This window comes from Microcebus murinus, chromosome 6, assembly GCF_040939455.1.
Source record: "Microcebus murinus isolate Inina chromosome 6, M.murinus_Inina_mat1.0, whole genome shotgun sequence".
NCBI classification, from domain to species: Eukaryota; Metazoa; Chordata; class Mammalia; order Primates; family Cheirogaleidae; genus Microcebus; species Microcebus murinus.
In genome coordinates, this window is record NC_134109.1 from 102,861,492 (window position 1) to 102,884,927 (window position 23,436).

Here is a 23,436-nt window from a genome sequence, read left to right on the forward strand (position 1 = left end):
CTGCTAGCTGGCGGCAGCCGGCTCTGGGCTGGTGTCCGCAGGTCTCTCCACCAGCTGGGGAGCCCACCAGCAGTCCCAAATGCAGGGGAGGGGAAACGGCAAATCCACCTACCCTTCCTACTGGTCTCCGGGCTGCTCCAGCGGTCTCAGCTTCCAGTTCTCCTCCGTAGCCTCCTCCCGTGGAGTCTCCCGGGGTCTCAGGTACCCCTCCTTCTGGCCCTCGTCCACTGTATGCTTGTCTTCTTGCTTCTTTTTTCTAATTTTTGCTAGAATCTGTCTTTTCTGCAGAGACACTCTGTCTGGCGGTGTTTCTCGTCCGCCATCTTGATCCACGAGTCTCGGTGTTCTCTCTTTTTGATTCCTGTTTCTTAGCAGTCTTAGTTCAGGCTGCCATAACAGAATACCATAGACTGGGTGGCTTAAACAATGGAATCTGTTTCTTACAGCTCTAGAGTCCGGAAGTTCAAGATCAAGGTGAAGGCAGATCTGGTATCTGGTGAGGGTACTCTTCCTAGTTTGCGAACAACCTTCTTCTTCTTCAGTTGTTTCTTCACATGGCAGGAGGAGAGAGAGAGGAAGCAAACTCTTGCATGTCTTGTGTGTTTGGTTTTGTTTTTGTTTTGAGACAAAGTCTCCCTCTGTTACCTGGGCTAGAGTGCGGTGGCGTGATCATAGCTTACTACAACCTCAGATTCCTGGGCTCAAGGGATCCTCCTGCCTCACCCTCCTGAGTAGTTGTGACTACATCACGTGCCACCACACCTGGCTAATTTTTTAATTTTTTGTAGAGATAGGTTTCTCTATGTTGCTCAGGCTGTTGTACGTCTTTTTATAAGGGGACTAATCTCATTCATGAGGGCTCTACCCTCAGGACCTAATTACCTCCCAAAAGCCTCACCTCCTAATAGATCCCATTGGGGGTTAGGATTTCAACATATGGGCTTTGTGGGAACACAAACATTCAGCCCATAGCTCTCCCTTACTCCCCAAAAGTAATAATAGCTCACCTCTTTTGGGTACCAGGTATAGTTCTCAGTGCTTTATAAATACTAACTTGTTTAACCTTGAGAACAATCTTAGAAGGAGGTGTTATTATCTTTATTTTATTGATGAAGAAACCAAGGTACAGAGATGTACATAAGTTGCCCAAGAGAGCACAGCTAGTAAGTGTTAGACCAAGATTATGAACTCAGAAATGTAGGCATCCACAGCTATGCTCTTATCTATGATACTGTTTTTTCAATAATAGCTATATTGAGGTATAATTTATATACCATAGAATTCATCCTTTTAAAGTATTCAATTCATTGCACTTTTAGCGTATTCGAAGAGTAGTGCAGATATCCTGTGGTGCCCTTTTTATAATTGCTTGCATTACCCTGTATTTTTCCTTCATCGCACTTGCCACCATTTGTAATTAGATAGTAAGTTGTGTGATTTTTTTTTAAGTGTCTCTCATCCCACTGGATTATAAGCTTAATGAAGTTAGGATCTATGCCAGTTTGTTCATTGCTATATTATGCCAGGAGATTCTCCATAAATGTTTGTTGACTGAATAAATGAAACCACCACAGTGACCTCTAAGAGTGTGCTGTTCCCCATGTAAAATTCAATCCAGGTTCCTCTGCGCTCCCAAAGCAGCCCTCTCCTACCTCTGTCCTTGCACTAGTTACGTTTAATCTGTTCAGCCACTCTGTGTGGGTGTGCCAAGGGGTGTTAGAAGCACCTTGGGATGAATGAAACAGATTCTACTCTCAGAAAGCTTAAATTCTAGTGGAGGGAGACAGACCATCAATAAGTAAATATCAGGTAGCAGTAAAGGCTCTGAGAAAAATAAAACAGAAGGCTGTGATAAAGGAAGCTTAAACTTCTCATCTTACTATTAAGTGGCTGCTTCAGTTAAATTTTTATTTGTTTGCTAAGAATCTCAGGAGGGCTACAGTTGGTCCATAAGACCAGAGATTGGACAGAGGTTTCTGATTTATAAGAACAATGAAATAAAATATCTGAAGTTAGGACTATTGTAGAATGTATAATTGCTCTCATTGTTCCAGAAAAAAAATAAGACTATGACCAGAAATGTATTTTCCCCAAACAGTTTTGAATCCTGGCTAATGATCATAAAGATAAGGAATCCTATGTATTAAGTATAATCCTGTGTTCTTTTAAATGCTGTGAATATGGGTGAGTTTCACTTAGAAAGGGACGTGGACTGTTTCCCACTCTGACTTTGCCTCCAAGGCCTGGATCCCTATCTTTGTTTTATTTCTAATAATGATGACATCTGCTTAAAAATGCATATCCTCTGACACAAAAGATAGCCCTAATTTTGCATTGTAAAGTCAATGACAAACAGTGCTGTTTTGCCAGCTGTTACATATGCCTACTACACCAACATAAAAGCTGGTATTATTAAGTAGTTGTGAAATCCAACTGGGCTATTACCACCTTTAATTGCCCACTTCCAACCTTTTAAACTAGGTAAACCCCAGTTGCTTCTTTAAGCTGTCTTTCCCTAAAAGTGGGTAGCTGTTTTGGAATTCTAATTCACCCCAAAAAGGTTAAATGACAAATAATTAAGAGTTGCTTAATTGTAATTAAGAATCATGATTAAAATTGGTTTATTAAGCATCTTTAAATTTGAAAAAACACATTCAGAAACACAATTTTTTAAAAAGGTTTACACTAATCTTTCCCTTTCTGAGAGTTTCTTCTTAAAAAAAAAGAATCAGTAATGAAATATGAGTAAGTAGAATTGAAATATAAAGTCTTATTTTCAGGCTTTGCAGATAATTGTGGGCAAAATCAACATAGACTCCATTTTTGCTTATTAAAATACTCATTTTTACAATTTTTCCTTCAAATGTATCAGTAATATGTTTGTTATAGTAAGTGAAAAATATAACATGACTATGTAAAGGCAAAGCTAATTCTTTCACCCCACTCTCTACCAAGCTGCCCAATCCCATGAAGTAACCAATGCTAACAGTTTGATTTTTATTTTTCCACACATTTCTCTTTGTTCATAATAATCCATATAGTAAAAGCACATATGCAGATATATGAGGTTTGGGTTGGTTATGAATTTTTTGCTTTTACTGAAACAAATTACATTTTGAATTATTAAAGCTAAAAGCCATCTTTTGTTCACAAATGCTATATATGAAGTTATAATCATACAGCTATTTGCATAAAATGTATGTTATTTTAAAATCAAAGAACTTTGAGATAAAATATAAATGGAACATGGTATCATATTTCTGAGTCTTTTGTATTGAATATTCCTGACAACAAAAGAGGGAAAGTGTGACACTGTAGCTTCTAGGGTTGAGTCTAAAGACCCCAGAGCAAGTGGGAAATATCTTTGATATCTCATGGTTTGTCATATAAATGTCTAAGAATTTTTTTTCTTCATTCCATTATATATCCATTTTAGTTACAATGTAGAAGTAATGGATTTTAACCCCAAATATATAGAAAAAACTGATGCTCCAAGAATGTTGTCTCATGTTTATTATATTCCTACCACACTACAACATACTCCCAGTAATACCCCAGTTTGAGAAGCAGAGGCTTGTAAAACATCAATTTATTCATTTGCCTAATGTTTTTCTTGTTTAATTTTTGATTGAAACATAACAGATATACATATTTTGGCGGTACATATGATATTTTGATACATTCATATAATGTGTAAAGATCAAATCAGGGTAATTGGGATACCCATTACCTTAAATATTTATCTCTTCTTTATGCTAGGAGCATTCAAATTATTCTCTTCCAGCTATTTTGAAATATACAATAGATTATTTATAACTATAGTCACCCTACTGATCAAACATCAAGTCTTATTTCTTCTATCTAACTGTATATTTGTACCCATTAATCAACCAATTTATTTATTTATCAAATGTTTATTGATGTTCTTCTATGTGCCAGGGACTCTATTAGGCACCAGGGAAACAACAGTGTTCCTGTACTCATGGAGATAATGTCTGTGGAAGCGATAAGTAGGTGACAATGATAAAACTATGGAAAGAATGCTATACTGGGGAAAGTGTAGTATTCTATTAGAGCATATAGGACACCCACGTCAGACTCAGGAGGAGTGGAGCTCAAGGAAAGTTTCTTAGAGGTGAAATCTAGAGAATCAGTGGGAGTTAGCCAGAATAAATGTGTGAAGACTGAGTAAGGAAGGTGGGCATTGAGTGCCTAGGTAGAGGAAGCTACATTTACAAAAGATGGGGGATGAGAGAACATGGGGTATTAGGAGAACTGAGAATATTCCAGTCTGACTAGAGCCTAGTCTAGGAGCAGAGGAGAGCTAGAGGATGTGGTCCATGGGGAAATGCTCTCATGAGCTTGATTAACAAGTTTGGACTTGTATAATGTCAAGGAATGGAGATAATGAAAGTTGTTCAGCAGGAAAGTGACATATGTACATTTATTTCTTTAAAAATATTACTTTGGCTATAGTGTGATGAAAGTATTAGAGGAAGCAATACTAATTTAGAAATAATTGCAATAAGATGAGCAAGAAATGATGATGATCTAAGCAAGAGTGGTGGTGAGATGGCAAGTGTAATATACAAGGGAAAGAGATTCCAGAGGTAGAATCTAAAGTATTTGAGGATAAAGGAGAGAGAGAAGTCAAAAACAAGGCAAAGATTTTGTCTTAAGCAACAGGAGTGGGTGTGTGGAAGTGCTGTTCACTAAAATATAGAACATAGGATGCACTGCTTCTGTTTGGGCTTTTTGTTATACAAAATCATGCAAGTTAAGGGAAATTAGGTATTCACATAAACAATTAAGACTGGGTCATTAATTACGTGGAGTATTATAGTTTGGGGCTAGAAATAGGTGGTTCAAATTAGATGATTTGAGGAGAATTTCATAAAAGGACTATTTCCCAGGTTGAAATGAAGTTGAAGGGAAATAAGAGACAATAGAGAATACTTGGGACTCGCAATAACAGGACACAACCAACCTTAGTTCTTAAGGGTCAAGGGGAGGAAGTGGTGTAGTGTTTGCTATAGTATACTGTCTAAATGCCCCGTTCCATTCCCCTCCAACCCCTGACTCGGGACTGAAGAACTCACTCCCCCAACTGCCTGAAATGTTAGAGCTAACATCTTCCCAGAGCTGTGCCAAAGGGAGCCACTCACAAGTTACCCTTCTTCCCAGGGTTGCCACATTGAATGACTGGTTGTTATGGAGTACAAAGTCTAGCTCCCTTGTCTCAATTTGGGATAAAAATAAAGATCATAACTGTAGAACTCCCATAGGATCAACTGAGGAACTTATAACAGCATCACGATTCGGCTTTTCCCCCGTCCAAACATACGTCCCTTACTCCTCACAGGCACTGATCCTGAGAGCTATCCCCAGTAAACCTGCTGATAAATCTTTGGTTCAGAGTCTGTTTCCTAGGGAACCCAAGCTAAAACAAATGGTTATGGTTACCTGCTGTAGAGATGGTGGAAAAGCCCTAGAGAGAGTTGGCCCAACATGGCCTGATCTTTAATCACAGTATTTAGTGGGGCACTCCACCTGTGGCAATCTTTTAGGGAGGGAGTCAGAAGAAGAAATGCCCTAACCTCATGCTCCTCCTCCTCCATGATCTCCTGTCAACCTTCCCAATAGCAAATGGAAGATACCCAGCACAGGGTGTATTATTTTTTTAGAACTACTCATTTCCAAAAGACATATATGAGCAAAGTGACAATATACGCTACTGTCCAGACCAGGGTGCTTTTAAGAAGAAAATAGAATGCTATTAATAATTACTTCAAGACAACAGGGATAAACCCACTTCCCCCAGACTACCAAAGCATTCATTCATTTATTAAGTTATTCAATCATTCAACAAATTGATTGCTTACTGGGCATTAGGCACTGTCCTAATCACTGGAGGAACTTGTCCTTGAGAATATATGGAGGAAGATAGACAAACTGATGATTTTACATATCGTCTGAGACAGAAACACTGTGTGGTGTGGTACCAAAAGAGAGGTCCGTCTTATGCAAACTTGGTCAGGGATGGGAAAGGCTTCCATAACAATGGTGCCTAGGCTGAGTCTCACCGGGAAGTGAGAGGGAATGTGCAAAGACATGCACATAAACAAGAGCATGGCTCATTTAGGGGGATCCCAGGGAGTTCCTTGTGATTAAAATGTAGAGTATTGTTTGAGGAGAGATGAAAGATAAAGCTGAAGAAGAGATAAAGGAGGGCAAGGTTATGATGCAAATTGCCGAAATTATATCATGTGAAGGAGTTTGAATTTATATAGAGAACTAAAGTATTTTAAATAAAGAATTAAAGAGTGACATGATCATAATAGTGATTTGGAAAGGTCACTATGTCAGCAGTTATGGAAAAAGAGATTGAAGTTGTAGGCAGATACTGGGAGCATCGTCAACCAAGTGTTATGGTAATCCAGGTGAGAGATGATGAAGGTCTGGGTTATTGCAGAGACATGGGTATAAAGGGAAAAGAACCAATTCCCAGTATTATTGTGACTAGAGGTATAACAGACATGATTTGGCGTTTGACTGGGGGATAAAAGAGAGCGAGAGGGTCAAGGGTAACTGACAATATCCAGGATGAGGTGGTAGTGGCGCCTTCATTGAGATGAGAGACATAGGAGAGGGAGCAGATGTGTTGGGGTGATGGTTGAAGCAGGGAGATAAGATTAATTCAGTTTCAGACAATGTTGAATCTGAGGTACTTGTGTACTCTTCCAGGAGGAAATGCCCAGTAGACAGCTGGATATACCCATATGTAGCATGGAGCTCAGAAGAAATGTTTGAGAATATGATCTAAAGATTTGCTCTGGCCAACATTTAGGGGGTGGTGCAAGCAAGAGAAAATGAGATCTCTCAAGAAGATCACAATGTTGTAGTTGAAATTTTCATTTTTCTTAGATTCTTAGACAAATCATGAGTCAAAATCAATTAATAAGAGGTTTTCAGGTTAAAATGCATCAAATGTAATTTTTTTTTATTTCAGCATATTATGGGGGTACAGATTTTAAGGTTTCAATAAATGCCCATTTTTCCCCCTCCCCCCACAAGTCTGAGTCTTCAGCATGACCATCCCCCAGATGGTGCACATCTCACTCATTATACATGTATATACCCGCCCCCCTCCCACCTGCCCAATACCCTATTACTGTAGTACCTATGTGACCACTTAGGTGCTGTTCAGTTAATACCAATTTTCTGGTGAGTATATGTGGTGCTTGTTTTTCCATTCTTGGGAAACTTCACTTAATAGTAATTTTTTAAATCAACAGTAATTTATGTTACACTCTCATGTTACAAAGTTTGAGTCTAAGCCTTTTTATTCACAATCTAAAGGTTCCTCCAAATCACCTTTGGCCATTTGATGTTATGCATAGCATCCTGATGACAACTGACTTGTGATGTTGAATCTTTTTGCCTCTTCTGACTTGTAATATAATTGTGGAAGATGATGAAAAATATTAGGGTTTCTTTTCATTATCTTACTTGGTTGAGCTCATAATTTCACATTTTCCTTAACTGAATTTACCCATCCCTGAAAGTCAGACACCTTCTGTTAAAAATCAATGAAAGGCTTCTTTTAGTGATCTGTTAAATACTTAAGCTACTGCATGAACTGGTGACACTAGCTCTCCATAGCTCTGAAAATCCTAGAGTGTATTCTATGAGATTTGCTATGCTGGTTTTTGACAGACAATCTGAATCTACAGTAACTTTTTTAAAAATGCTGTATCAAAATGTAATCTTTTAAAAGACATGTTAAGCAAAAATTAGAGATCCTAATTCAGCTTAAAACGTAAGCACCTGTGGTACTTCTAGGGCACAAAACTCAATTGTGGTCATGGTGCTATGAACAGATTCTTATGTATGGCTAAATTCTGAGCTGCAGCTTACTCCTACAAGTAGTGACTGGCAAGTTTCTTTTGACATTATATATAATAGTGGTCTCCAGCCTTTTTGGCACCAGGGACTGGCTTCATGGAAGACAATTTTTCTGCAGACCTGGGGTTGGGAGAATGGTTTGGGGCATTACAGTTATTGTGCAGTCAAACCTCTCTGCTAATGATAATCTGTATTTGTAGCTACTCCCCAGCCCTAGCCACTCCTCAGCTCCACCTCAGATCATCAGGCATTAGATTCTCATAAGAAGTGCACAACCTAGATCCCTCATATGCGCAGTTTACAGTAGGGTTCACGCTCCTATGAGAATCTAATGCTGCTGCTGATCTAACAGGAGGCAGAGCTCAGGCAGTGATACAAGGGATGGAGGAGTGGCTGTGAGTACAGATGAAGCTTTGCCCGCTCACCCACCCCCCACCTCCTGCTGTGTGGCCCAGTTCCTAACAGGCTACAAACTGGTACTTGTCCATGGCCTGGGGTTTGAAGACTGTAGATGTATAAGAAAGGCTGATTATAGAAATGTTAAAACCTGAAAACACATTTGTCTTTGAATAGAAGAAATAAAGCAAATATAAGAGACTTCGCACTTAATCTATTAATTTCAGTGTTGAAAACATTCTCAGAGAGTTTCTTTTATAATTGCCTTCACAGGCAGTCTGTGAGACATTAATTCAGATTATTCAACAAATGTTATGTATATTATGTGCCATTCACTGTGCCAGGCTCTGGGATACAACGATGCTCATTATAGTCATGTTCCCTTTCCACATGGAACTTGATATAGTGGTCCCCTTAAGGAGCCTTGGGAAACCAGCAGCCTCTGGACTTCATATACATGAGAGGACTAAATTCTGTCTTATTTAAATAATATTCTTCCAGTTTTTGGTCATGTACAGACAAGTTAATCCTAACCAAATCCATCAACCTTTCTATGTCTAGATTTATATTCCTTATCTTCTCTGTTGGTATAATGGCAGAAGTGTCCCTCTTCCTATTAAGGCCAGCCTCTTATTAAGGCCATAGCTTCTGCAGTTATTACCTCTCATTAATTATTGTTTCTTACCCCTCAGTCATTCCCAGATCTTTGCATGACTAGCTCAGTTTCTTCACTCAGGTCTCAGTGTAATTGTCAGACAGAGAAGCTGTCATTGCCCACCATATCTAAGATAGTCTCCCAATATTCTCTGTCCCATTGTATTATATTAAAATACCCTGTTTTATTTAGAGTACTTATGGCAATCTGAAATTAATTATATATACATTTATATGTTTATTTTCTGATTCCTTATATTCCTTCGAGAATGTAAGATCCATGTGGGTAGGGACTTTATCTTTCTTCTTTCCAGCACTTAGTAGGCTCTCAATAAATGTTTGAATGAATGAATGTTCTTGGGAGTAGAGAAAGAGAGATGGAGGTGAGGGGAGACCTCCCAGAGGAGGCTGTGCCTGATCTGAGATCAAGTTTGAGTAAGAGTGGGCCCAGAAGACACTGAAGAGGGGAGAAAAAGACATTCCCAGTAGAGAGAAGAGCATGCTCGCTCCCAGAAGTGGAAAGAGTATATTGTATGCAGACTGGTTTGTCTTCAGCATGAATAGAGCACAGGGCAGTCAGGTTTTTAAAGGTGAGACATATTCCAATTCTCGATCAGAGGCAGGAGGTCATGCAGAGGATGGTTCCTTGAGTGCAGCCTTTTGACTGAATCCAAACTTTACAGAACAAATCCTTTTAATAAAGGATTTTCATAAAGGGATTTGTTCCGTGAAGTTTGGATTCAGTCAAGGGGCCACACTTTGGAATTTGGAGGGCCACATGTGGCCTTGAGGCCGCAGGTTCGCCACTCCTGGATTAGAGGCAAACAGACACATCTTAGGGACTATTACAAAGTCTGTGTAATAATCAATGAAGGCATGGACCAAAGCCAGTAGGAATTAGAGAGAGCGTATAGGATCTGATAGAATGATAGGAAGTTGAATCAAGACTGCATCAGTGAACCTTTCTTTATAATGTGGCAGCATGTTATGATGGAAAGAGGCTTTGGAGTCACAGACTTAAATCCTGTCTCTCCACTTTCAAGTTGTGTGACCTTGAGAAGTCACTTAACCAGTTATCCTCATTGGCAAAGTAGTAATAATATCACTTACTCCCTCTTGTAATTTTAAGGACTAAATTAAATCAGTTGAATATGACAACACCCACCTATTATGGTGCCTGGCACAAAATGGGAACTAAATAAATGTTAGCTCTCTCCCTCCACCTTTCTTTTATTCTCTAATTCAACTCCTGTAGGAATCAGAAAACTGGGTAGGCACATCTGAATAGAAGTGGTTAAGTCTTTAGGTTTTGTGAACCTGAGGCAGTTAGGTGGCAGTGGGGCCTTTTAAAAGTAGCATGGAGTTACGTGATGCTTTGATTGTGGAGGGATTCTAGTTTTTGATCCTTCTAGCCCTAACAGCAAAGTAAGAGAGGAAGTCATAGAGCATAGAATGTTAGAGCTGAAGTAATAATAAAACCATGAATAATTACATTTTAACTATGTCTTAATTTTAATGATGACGTTTTAGGAAAATTTATTTTTGTGTAGACCCAAAAATAGCTAAGTTAAGTTAACATAATTATACCATTTTTATTGCACCTATTCCCTTCACTTTTGGGGGAAAAGTTTTTTAAAGCAAGTCCTAGACATCATATCATTTCACTCCATGGTATATTCTTTGATAAAGATTTTTAAAAAAACAACTATTATCACATATAACAAATTTAACAATTCATTAACATAATTCCTAGTCCAGGTTCAGTTTTCCCCAATTGTCTTAAAATTGTTGTTCTATTGTTGTTTGAATCAGGATGCAAACAAGGTCCACACATCATAATCATATTTCATTTTATCATGAGTTTCCCTCATTTAAAAAATGTCATTTATGAATTGAAGAAATCAGGTCATTTGTCATATAGGTTTCTCCTATAGTGTGGACTTGGCTAATTGCAATCCCATGGCATTATTTTACATGTTCCTCTGTCCCTAGTAGTTCTTGTAAACTGTTAGTTTTATCTAAAAACTTGATTGGATTCAGGTTCCATTTTTTGCTAGGAATACTTTATATTGTACAGTGGTGCTATGTACTTTCTTTTACAGCATATCAAGAGGCAATTTATTTTTTCTCTTTTGATGATATTAGATTGGTCATTCAGTCCAAGTATTATCAGCTCAATTTATCCTTTATAAAACCCTCCTCAACCATTGATGTTTACCTAAATACATTATTTCATTAGAGATTTCAAAGTGGTCATTTTATAATTCTATCATTATTTTGCATTTATTAGCTTCCACAAAGAACTTTTCCCTAGCAGCAACTCTTTGGTGAATCTGAAAAATAGTTTTTAAGGAAAAGTAGAATAAATGCTAATCCCTTCCTTATCAGTTTTCAGATTAATTTATCAATTTTAGTGAACTAGCTTTTGAGGGGAGAGGGAAATACTATTAAGGACTCATGGGTTTTTATATATTTGAAGTGTTTCAATCCATTGTAGTTGTTACTTTTTGGCCAGTAGGAGCCTCTCTCAAATTGGCACCTGCATACTACTTTATAATTTATAAAATACTTAACATACATTAGTCATTGGAAACTCAAAAACAACCCTGTGAAGGTAAGTGTTATTACCTAGTTTTACAAATGAGAAATCTAGATCATACAGCTCAAACCACAACTTGACATCTATTGCTCTTTCCATTACAAATAATAACAGTTGAGAGAATGAGTGTTAAAGGCGACTCAGATTCTTTTCCTATTTTTCTTTTCTCTAGTTTTGAGATTAAACAGCAAATATCTGTAACCACTGGGAATATGATATTAAGCAATATCTACTTTAGAAGACATTAGTTGTAGCAAACATTGTTGATAATACTGTAACTTAGTAAATAGCCTCTCTCAACTTCGTTTGTGAAGCATTTCAATTTTGATTACTCTGTATGGGATCTGCTGCTCAGATGTGTGTCATTTTATGGTCTGTCCATGTCTGGGGAGCTCGCATTACACGCTGCCTAGTGTTTTTAATTCAGAAGTTCTTCTAAAAGAAACCGTAGTCTCTTCTATTCCAGCCCTAGTTTTAATAGCATAAGCTATTTCCTTCTTATATAGCTTTGTGGGCATAGTAATAAAATAAATACCACAAAATCACTGATGAGATGAAAATTGAGCTCCCTGCTTCTGTGCAGCCATGTAGGTAAAACAGTAATTGGCTCTGATAATAACTTTTGTTCTTACAAACCAACGTCTAAATGAGAGTCACATTTGATATATATATCTGCTTGTAATTACTATCAAAAGGAGAGAATACAAAGTTTAGATTGTTTAGGGACTCAAGATAGATTAAATAAATTGCTATTTTTTCTTGACCAATTTAAGAAAAAATTCTGAAATTATTTCCTATATTTATCTTACTATTGGTAAAAATTGATCATCTTTTACAGCATGCTTTTCTGCTTAATGGAATGATTAATTTTATTTTTGTTTTTGAAATCTATAATTGATTTTCTTGAACAACTTTATTACTGGGTCCGATAGTACAGCTAATGCTTTTAAGTATTTTCCCATACATCTCTATAGCTGGTTTATGAAGTAAATTTAGGTTTTGAATGTATTCGGTAGTGATTGTCAGTGAAGCCATTTGATGTGTTAGTATTATTTAAATATAGATACCTTTGAAATGTTTGTTGAAAAGGAAAATTAAATCATGTGCTACATATTATTATTTTGGTGTATACATACTTTGGTGCCAAAATATTAAATATGAGACTATTAATCATTTTAAAGGACCTTTCCCATTGATTGGGAAGCCAACAATAACGAGTTGATATTACAACTATCATTTCTGTTAAATTTCTAGTTCATACAGATTTCTTTCAGAAATATATGTATCTAGTACCACAGAAATAGGCAAACATAACTGGATTTTAAGGCCAGTTTTAACTGTGGGTCTGTATTTGGTCATTTCCTCCCTACATCAGTCCTCTAACCACACAAAGTTGATGGAGCATAATAAAACTAAGAAAATTGCTACGGTCTACTGAGCCAATGATCTCAGAATTAAAAAGTTCTAACAAAGCTTAGACATGATAGATGAAGCTATTACCATCAATTCTGTATCCAGAATACACATTTTAAAAGCACCCTAATTACAGAAACCACCAGTCAATATAATACATATTAGCAATTTCCCGATCCTTGGTAGAATGGAAATTATTCTGAAAGTTTAATTAAGAAGGAAAAAATTATGTTTAGGTATTAATTTCAATAAAAGAGGCGCCTGGCTTCCACACAAAAATCCCAGAGTAGTGCTGTGAGTGTGGTTTACCCAAAGAAGGAAAGCCATTTATAATTAGGTACTACATTAATTTTGTCACCATGTACATGTGCCTCAAGGAGAAGGGAATAGACATATCTTGTTTGCAGCCTGTGTGCCTGCATGGTTTAAATAAAGTGGACAGTTGAGGGCAGTTAATTGGAGATTTGGTTTAAAAACGCTATTTAAAAAATAAAAGGAAGGTTAGAGAATGTGTTAAGAGATAGTTTATCTAGTCTTATCTGTGCTTATCTAGCATGCATTCTATAGATATTTTTGTAGCCTTCTTCACTTTGACCTTAAATGTAGGCCATTTATGACTGCTTATGAGCAAAGAAATAGTTGAATCATGAACTAATCTGTTTGGTTCTTACAGTCATTTCAACAATTATATCAGGTTACCCTCAGAACCATGACACTTAATTGAAAGAAAATCAGTTTCTTACTTGCTCATAATGTCTCCAACCTCCTTTACAAAATGCCACATATTGTATGATTCCATTTATATAAAATGTCCAGAATAGATGTATCAGTAGAGACAGAAAGTAAATTAGTGGGTTGCCTGGAGCTGGGGGGAGGAGGGAACAGGGAGTGATTGCTAATGAATATAAGGTCTCATTTTGGGGTGATGAAACTGTTCTGGAATTAAATAGTAGTGATAGTATATTTGTGAATATACTGAAAACCATTGAATTACACACTTTTAAAGGAGTGATTTTAATGGTATGTGAATTATATCACAATAAAAAAGTCACAGAAGTCTTCAGAAATTGTTAGTAATACCATATTCCCTAAATGCCAAATTATCCTTTAGCCTCAAATCATAGAATGCCAAAGTCCTGGGATAATTCCTCAAGAGAACATGAAGTCTAACTCCCACCTTTTGCAAATAAAGAAACCAACTTCCAGAGAGATTCAGTGGCTTACCCAAGGTCACATACAGCAGTCCAGGGTAGAACTGGAACCTTGGTGTCCTGACATCTATCCAGTGCCCCTTCCCACTGCCACTGTGCTGCCCACTCTTATGGTTTATTTTGAAGCATCTCACCAATAACTGATTTGAATTATGTAAAATGAAGAATAAGTGTTCAAACAAGATGCTTTTATTTTTTTCTAATGAAAGCACTAATTATTCTTATAGACAGCAAAAATCTCCATGAAGAAGTAGATCAATTTGTTGTGGTAAATTTATCAGGTCCAAACTGAGATTTACCTGTAAATGTCCCTAGAGGAAAGTGGCCACATTAACAGACCAAGGGAGCCCTCTACCTGTACATTTGTAGTATAGATTTCATTGACAAAATCCTTGACCTGGAAAGCTAAAAATAAATCAAGACCAGGTATTCCAGTCCTTTGTCCACCTTGGTTGGCTTCTAGCATTATTTTTGAGAAAATGAATGGTGTCTGAGATGTATTTTTGTGAGCAATAGGATACATAAAGGAAAATCTGCAGAAAGTTCTTTTTCTGTAAATAAAAGGGACCAATTAGCAGCCTAAATAAAAGATCCAAATATATTTTTTCCAGTGAGAATTACATTAAAATAATTATTTTCAAAGAACTTTATACTCCTTTGAGTATATAAAATGATAGTAAGCATTTTTGTTCATCCGGAATGAAAGTTTCATTGTTTCTTTGTTTCAGCGAAAGATAGGGTTGAATGTAAAAATCATGCAGGATCCTGAAAACATCTACCACAGAGCTGCTGTAAATGAGAACTATGGAATCAGTTTGCCATATATTAAACAGAGACAAGCATGTGTAAGTAATGAATTATTTTAATAAGCTCTTAATTTTTTTAGAATTAAAAGTCATTTGTTAGTATTGTAAGATAGAATATAGATTTTAAGTAAAGATTGTGATCCTTTTGTCCTTGAAATTTTTTAGAGATGAAATGGAATGGCTTTCATTCTGTTTATAATTAGAGATGATTAAGAAAATATAAACCTATTTTAAATAATCTATTTGTAACTCATTCAAATTTTGTTATTTTGTTTGATATTCCTGAATAATTTAGGACCATAATTTTAACAAGGAAGAAATAATTTACCAACAAAAAGAATTAATAGAGAAATTTTAAATATTTTATTTCTTTGATGGTAAGCTTACCACTAGAAAAATCAAAATCAAAATCAATAGCACAGTATCCACTTCAATGGTATATGCTCACATAATATGCAGATATTTAAAGAATATTATTCAAAACTTGAAGCAAGCAGGGACTAATCCTTTATGTCAGCAAAATAATGAGAGGGAAAAATAATGAAATGTAGATTTGCATTAAGGGATCTCAGAGCCTGTGCCTGTCTTTGCCATTGACTTGCTGCTACAGTGTCCCAAAGCAAGGATTGTACCCTTTCTGTGTTGTGGGGTTTTCTTAAGAGAGTTAAGGGTAGTTCTTCATTTTAACTGGGAAATTATTTAATTTGAGATCATTTGTAATACTGAAAACAATTACTGAGATGATATTTATATATCATTTAATCCCTTTTTAACCTTTGGCTTCTCTCGAAAGCTCTTAAATGTATACTTTTGTGAAATCAAAACTAAAACTAAGATTAATTTTAGGATCAAATTGCAAAGCCATTTCTAACTAGCATAATAGTCTCATAGATTAATCTTTCAAATTTCCTATATAGACACTTTGAACTGCCTACTTTATTCATGTAACCCTGAAATATATTTTCACGCACATATATCCTTATGTGTGCTTTATGTTATACTAACAAGTTTGTTTTAAGAGCACTTTATCATAGAAATACTTTAATAGCCTAAGAAATAACCAGAAAGTTAGATATTTTTATTTCTGCTGAAACTTTATTTAAAATGTCACTGTGAATAATGTGAAATGGTTTTTATCTGTTTCCCATGAGCCCAAAGCACTTGAAATAAAAATATTATTTCTCTGGCTGTACAGACAGAAGCAGATTTCTCTTTTGTTGTTGTTGGTTTTCCTCTTCAATCTAGAATTAATATTGGCTTAGCTGGCAGAGTGCTGAGGCTTTATAGCCCAAGGCAACTGCTGCATTTCATGCAAACTTTCTCTGTTGAGCATTGAAGTTTTAAAAGGTATACCTCCAGATTTAGAGAGAATTATGCCTTGCTTTGTGAATATGAGTGAAGATTCAGATTTAAATAGGGAATTCAAAATTACAGCCAGAATTTGGGGCATAATTTTAGTCATTTATTATATTTTTCTAATTTCCAAATAGAATGAGTGCCTTGGATATTGTATCCATGAGCAAAAAGGATTTGGGAAAGTACTTTGCCTTTTATGATTATAGATAATATATACTCATTTACTGTATTAAAGATCCTTTTTGTTCTTTCATAAAACTTGACTCCAGAGCAATTTAAAATTGGATATACATCATACATATTTTGCTCAAACTGACTATTAGCCTTTTGATCAAAATAGTCAATTGACTCTATCATTTTATGTTGATATAGATATATGATGGTATTAACTGAAAAACAGTATTTTCATTTGGGATTTATAAAACAGAAGCATTGTACAGAAAGTCCTGTGAGAGAAGTATTCAGGTATTTCATTTTAAACAATCGTGTAGAACATTTGGGGATAAATACAATTGTGACTTACCACTTACAAGTACGTTTTCTAAGCACTTACCCAAACTGAAGCAGTATATCTAGCATTGTGATGTATGATTAATCAGAAAAGCAGTATCAAGGCTAATTGTTTCAGAACTACTCTAAACACTCAAAGAAGATTATTATTTGGCTGCTGAGGGCCATGTGTTTTCTTACTTCTTATGAAACTTGATCAGCTTGTCAAAAGCCTGTAAATAATCTTAGGCATTTTTGACAGAGCAAATTTGAATATGTAGCCAATTTACATTATTAGTTCCCTAGAAGCTCATATTTTCTCCATCTTAGGAAGTGTATCCTTTCTGATAATAAGTGGCTGATGAAAGGATTTTAGTGCATTGAAAATACATATAATCCTCACCACACACCCTCATATCACAAAACTGACCTTAGAATTTTATATCCTGTGACTCTGATATGTGAAATCAATTTGCAAAAAAGGAAAAATATTAAAAGTGAAACTCACTGATGGTTTTTTTCAGTATCTTAAATCTGCCAAATAGTAACAAACAACCCTCTAACATGTTTTTGAGTATGTCCTTATAGCTAGTCAGAGGCAAGAAGAAATCCCTGGTACTGTTCACATTTACTCACTGAAATCTAGTTCCAGTTAGACTTTATAATGCAACACATTAAAAGATCTACAGAAAATTTGACTCTGATTTATCTTTTTTTAAATAAAAAGGGTGTCTTAAAAGGCTTGAAACATGTATCTGTTAGCATGAACTTTAAAAGAACGATTATGAATGCATAACAAAATAGCCAAACAAAGCATTGCTTTGAATTGCTGCACAAATAACTCTGATTATAACTGTTATGACCTAGAAAAGAATCATAAAAGCATTTTTCTTTTTAGCAAGATATGAGTTGCTGTAGAATTATACCAGTTCTTTGGTCCCACTTTCCAAATAAATAAATATATAATGCAATGTAAACTTAGAACCTTTTATTTATTCATGAGGTTGAATTTAATACTATTATGATTTCTAGATTTTATGAGTCATATGTTATGCAGTGTTTTCCACTAACTTAGTTGGGTAGCAACCACACTTCACAAATCATAGTTTCATTCTTTACTGTTTCACTTGTGGTGTACATAGTAATCTTTCTCTCACTGAAAGCATATACATTTCTGAAATGATAAAGTAATGGAAAGTGAGGCAATTGTGTTAATGTCAAATGATTAGAAGAAGCACCAGAAGTAAGGGGTGGGAGTAAGGGGGTGGTGGAGAAAAAAGGATGATTTCAAAACATGATTGTGTTTTAAGCCCATGCATATGGCCACAATTACAGTCACAACATAATTTGGCATCGGTAGCAGAATTAGATTTAAACAAATTGATGTTACACTGCAGTAATTCAGAATGAGCTTGTTGCATTTATAAACCATAACAAGAAGCAGAGTGAATTAATAAACCCTTCTTGTCACTAAAAATAAAAAAGGGAATAATTGCTGAGATGGAGTTAACTTAACAGATGACTATAGTCAGCATCCTTTCAGCCTAGATATGGGAAAGTGAAGGTCACCCCCATCTCAGATGACAAAGAGGGAATATTTTGTTGGTAAACAAATTAATCTTTTGAAAGGTCGCCATTTGTTTTAAGTTTTTATCCAGTTCTTGTCATCTGGAATCAGAGATTGACTGTCATTTCACTAGGCAGGGGTGCAGTTGAAGCAGACAAAGCTGCTTCTGTACATATCAGCATTCCTTGACAAAACTCAGTGCCTGATTGTGATGCTATGGGCTGCTGGTTTACAGCTGTCTCCGGACAAGAATGGAGGCCCACCCCTGAATTCCAATAAGATGGGCCTGCATATTCCGCCTGCTGTAAGCTGGCCCTCTGCCCACAAGTAAAATGTATTGTAGTTCAAGCCAGCAATTATCTCTTTTACTTCCTTCTGTGCTGCTTCTGTTCCCTTTTTCCAAAAACAGATGTGGGTATTCACTCAAGTTCTGCATCTATTCTTTCTCACACCTGCCGGGGCAGAATTTTGACAGAGGTAGAGTTTGAGGGAGCCAGCAGACAACAATCAGATGTAATTTCTTTGAGAGCAGTTTAAAAAGAAAACGTTGATTTTTCAGGAAATGTGGAGTCAGCATCTTGGTCCCCCTCCTTTTTCCCAGGAGCATTTGGTAAATTAAATTAGTTGAACAAAAGGAAATAGCTTTAAAGACATTCTGAAATGCCATATCCTATTTATGACACACAGTCATTACCCAAGGACTGCAATGGCATGCACAACATCCTCACTTCTGTCATTTAAAGAGAGCTTTCTGTTCAGGTTGCTTAGAAAGAGTTTTCAAAAAAAGCGATGACTTTTCACGTTCTTTCTGATCCACAGCTTATAAAATGTATTCCCACCAATAGGTCAGTGGTGGTGGCAGCGGGGGTAGTGGTATGGTGCCTTTGCATGTTGTTGCTATTCAGAATTTCAATTCTGCATTGGTTTGGAGTAATGGGAAAGCTGAGGAAAGTGATGTGACGTTGGTTGGTGCATGGCTCTCTCACAAGAGCCCGTTGCTCTGGGAGTCGGGAGAGGCAATGAGAGGCTGCTATACTCTCATCAGATAGCATTCATAAAAAATCTAGCTGTAGTGTGTTCTCTAACTTCTCTAGGATGCTCTGTTTCTTGACTTTCTGTGCTAAAAGATCCTCCATGCATTTCCAAATCAACCCTACATTGAAAAGCACTCTGGAGCTTAGCATAGTGATTTCAGGTTAGACTGCCTTGTGTGAATCCTTGCTAGATAGGAGACCTCCATTTACTCATGTAAAATGTCCATAATAAGAGTATCTATCTCATAGGATTGTATTTAAATGAGATAATTCAAAGCACTGAGCAAAGGTCCTGGTACAAAGAAATGCTCTGAAAAATATTAGTTATTACTATTGGCTATTCTCACATATTGTATTGTGCCATTGTTTTATACTGTTATTTAAAATATATTATTGTCGGGGTCTGGGGAGGGAGCCAGAATATTGCTGAGGGCCTCTCCAGGGATACTATTTAATATTTTATATGATTATGCCTTCTTTCCAAAGATATGAGGATAGGGACCTTGTTGTCTGTTCTGTGTGTCTGTTTTTCAAATCCTCCACTGCACCAAGCAGTGTTTTATACATAATAGGTACTAAGGAGAGGACTAATTTTTCCCCTCCTCCGTCCAGTCTCTGCTTTCAACCTATATAGCCTGATGTCGAGTCTTGAAGTGAAGTAATGATTTTGCTGGCCCCTGGCGGGCCTGGTTGCACAGGGCATCCTCCCACTGGGCCATCTCATATGATTTACCACTACTTCATTCTTGTTATAGCCTTGCCACTAACTAACTAGCTATTTCAAGGAACAAGTTACTCTACCTTGCCCATCCTCATTTTTCTGGTTTATAAATGGGGGAAGCTAGATGGGGAGGCAATCTGGTGTGGTGGGAAGGATTTGGAGCCAAGTAGATCAGAGTTTGGGTCCTATCTGCTATTTTCCAGTTGTTGAGCCCTAAGTAGGCAAATTAACACTTCAGGTCCTTAGTTTTCTTTTCTGTAAAGTCAGGATAATGGTGCTTATTAGACAAGGGTGTTAAGGGAATTGCAGATAATATATTAATATTGCTGGCACATAGTAGATGCCTAATAAGATTCTTGCCTTTCTGAAAAATTAATTTATATTTACAATCTTGTACTTCCTTCTCCCTTATTTACACCTGTGCTTTCAGGAAACATCTGATTTGATTCCTATCACACTCTAGTGTAAATGAGTGATTGGATTTAATGGTCAGGTTGTCAGATTGTGGCAGAGAACTCCAGTGAGTTTCAGAAGGGTTGTAAGCATTTAATTTGCATTTAATTTTTATAGTAAATATTAAGTTATTTTAAGTAAAATATAATTAAAGATGCTAAATTTTAATGTGTTAGATCATTAGTGGGTTAATTTGTGCTGTTAGGTTTACTCCGAGTGTGTGTGTGTGTGTGGACAGTTGAATTTTCTATAAAGGTGGTTTCTATTAGATAGGGTGTAGCTTTGTACTAGTCATGTTTTGAAATTCAAATCTGCTTGTACATACTTCGATAATAATACAAATAAATAAGCAAAGATCAAATGAGCTAATACATGGAAAGGTCTTAAATAGTTCCTGGTTTCTATTAATCATTCTATAAACATTAACTGGTATTAGTATTAGAACACCTGTGTACTACCATCAATTAAAAGCCAGGCAAGTCCTCTGGTGCATACTTTTGGACAGCATAATTAACTGTACAGTTACAATAATATATGTTACATTATGATAATATAGCATTACAGATTTTTTCATTGCTTGATTTAAGTTTGGGGTAGTTCTGACATGATTTGAAATAAGCTGTAGAATCTTTGTTTGACAGTACAGGTTGCAATGTTACTTTGTTTGCAACTGTAGATAAAAGTCAACAATAAAGCATTATCTCAAAATTTGGACTCAAAGTGCAAAAGGAAATCAGATGGTTTTGAAACTCTGAGTGAATATATGAAAGAGAAAGATGCTGAGATACCTGAAAAGAAATTTAAGTATGAAGTGATGCGACATCTTAAAATGTATTGAAAAGTATTTTTAGTCCCCTGGCCCTTCAATAATAATTGCATTTATTAAGTTGCCACTGTGCTTTATGTACACTATCTTATTGAACCCCTACACCTATAAAATAGGTACCATTTTTACAACATTTTACAGATGAGGAAACTGAGACAAAGATTAAGCTACTTGCCTAAGGTCATGCAGTGAGTAAGGGGAGTCAGGATTCAAATTAATTATGAAATCTATTTGTCAAATCTCCCCTCATTGACTACTTACCAACTAATCCTTAATTATTAAGGAATATGAGCAGTTGTTAGATATTGTTAGTGATTTTATTTTGAGACAAAAATTCATATTATTTTTTAAAGCTCCTGGATCATTTTAATTGAAGAAAATCCTAAGATTATAAGTACCATAACAAATTGTTAGCCATTTGAAATTATTTATGTGTTCATGTCCAGATTTTCTCCATCTTGTGCAGGCAAAATAAAATACATAAATAAATTGTATGCTGTGATAGATATAAGACCACAGTTATTATTTGTAACTCTTGATTTCATAATTTGCCTTCATCAAAACAGCCTCATTGTTTCTAGTGTTGATTTATAGTTACATAAGTCTAACTAGAAATATATAAATATACTTATATAATAAATATAGGACATAAATATTTATATAGTAAATATATAATATAAATATATACTATAATATATTTATATAATAAATATATACATATAAATATGATACTATATGTTTATATTATTTATATATAAAAATCAACACATAAAATTATACTAAATTCTTATAAAACTTGCATTTATTTATATTTTCATTTGAAAAACAGGTTCTACTGCTGGAAATAAATTTGAAAATTTTTGGCATAGAGTATTAGCTCTCCCATGAGTATTTACTTTTTAACAAGAGCAAATCCTCTATTTAATTAAAACAAAGGAGTTAGGCTCTATTAAGGGATTTCAAGCATGAGTAGACAGGGAAAAGAAGGATTTGGGGGATGTAGGAAGAGAGCCTTTGCACTGTTCTGAAATCATTCCAGGTCAGCAGCCACTTCCTAAAAGGACCAGGCCGGCTCCCTTATATGATTCACTTTTCACTGTGTGCCTTTTCACTTTGTGTCTTGGGCTTTGGACTTGAGTATTTGTTTGACTCTATACTAAGAAATAGTGTTTCTAACCTCATAATTCCACTTTGAAGAGCCAAAAACTACGTAGACAGAGGGGCCTGAATCACATCTATGATAGGTTCAAGGCACAGGGGTCCATGGATAGAACTGTATTTTAATGTAATATGTTCCCATGTATTTTATTTTATGCATTTATAAAAATATTATTCTAAGAAGGGGTCCATAGGCTTCACCAGACTGCCAAAGGAGTCCATGTGCCCCAGAAATTGGAGCTGTCTATGACAGATCTTTCCTTTCCTTTCCTTTCCTTTCCTTTCCTTTCCTTTCCTTTCCTTTCCTTTCCTTTCCCTTTCCCTTTCCTTTCCCTTTCCTTTCCCTTTCCTTTCCCTTTCCTTTCCCTTTCCTTTCCCTTTCCTTTCCCTTTCCTTTCCCTTTCCTTTCCCTTTCCTTTCCCTTTCCTTTCCCTTTCCTTTCCCTTTCCTTTCCTTTCCTTTCCTTTTCCTTTCCCTTTCCTTTCCCTTTCCTTTTCCTTTCCCTTTCCTTTTCCTTTCCCTTTCCTTTCCCTTTCCTTTTCCTTTCCTTTCCCTTTCCTTTCTCTTTCCTTTCCCTTTCCTTTCCTTTCTTTTTTTTGAGACAGAGTCTCACTTTGTTGCCTGGGCTAGAGTGCTGTGGCATCAGCCTAGCTCACAGCAACCTCAAACTCCTGGGCTCAAGCGATCCTCCTGCCTCAGCCTCCAGAGTAGCTGGGACTACAGGCATGTGCCACCATGCCCGGCTAATTTATTTATTTATTTATTTATTTTGGTAGAGATGGGATCTCACTCTTACTCAGGCTGGTCTCGAACTCCTGAGCTAAAACAATCCTTCCGCCTCAGCCTCC

At 36.2% G+C, this 23,436-nt stretch overlaps 1 protein-coding gene across 2 annotated transcripts in view; it reads left to right on the forward strand.

Annotated features, from left to right (window-relative positions):
* Positions 1 to 23,436, forward strand: part of IQCH (IQ motif containing H) — a 223,007-nt gene that overhangs the window by 35,279 nt on the left and 164,292 nt on the right. For both annotated transcript variants that reach the window (XM_012740721.3, XM_012740739.3), the window contains exon 5: positions 14,907 to 15,023. In XM_012740721.3, coding sequence (XP_012596175.2) covers positions 14,907 to 15,023 — 117 coding nt within the window. The remainder of the gene's footprint in view (positions 1 to 14,906; positions 15,024 to 23,436) is intronic.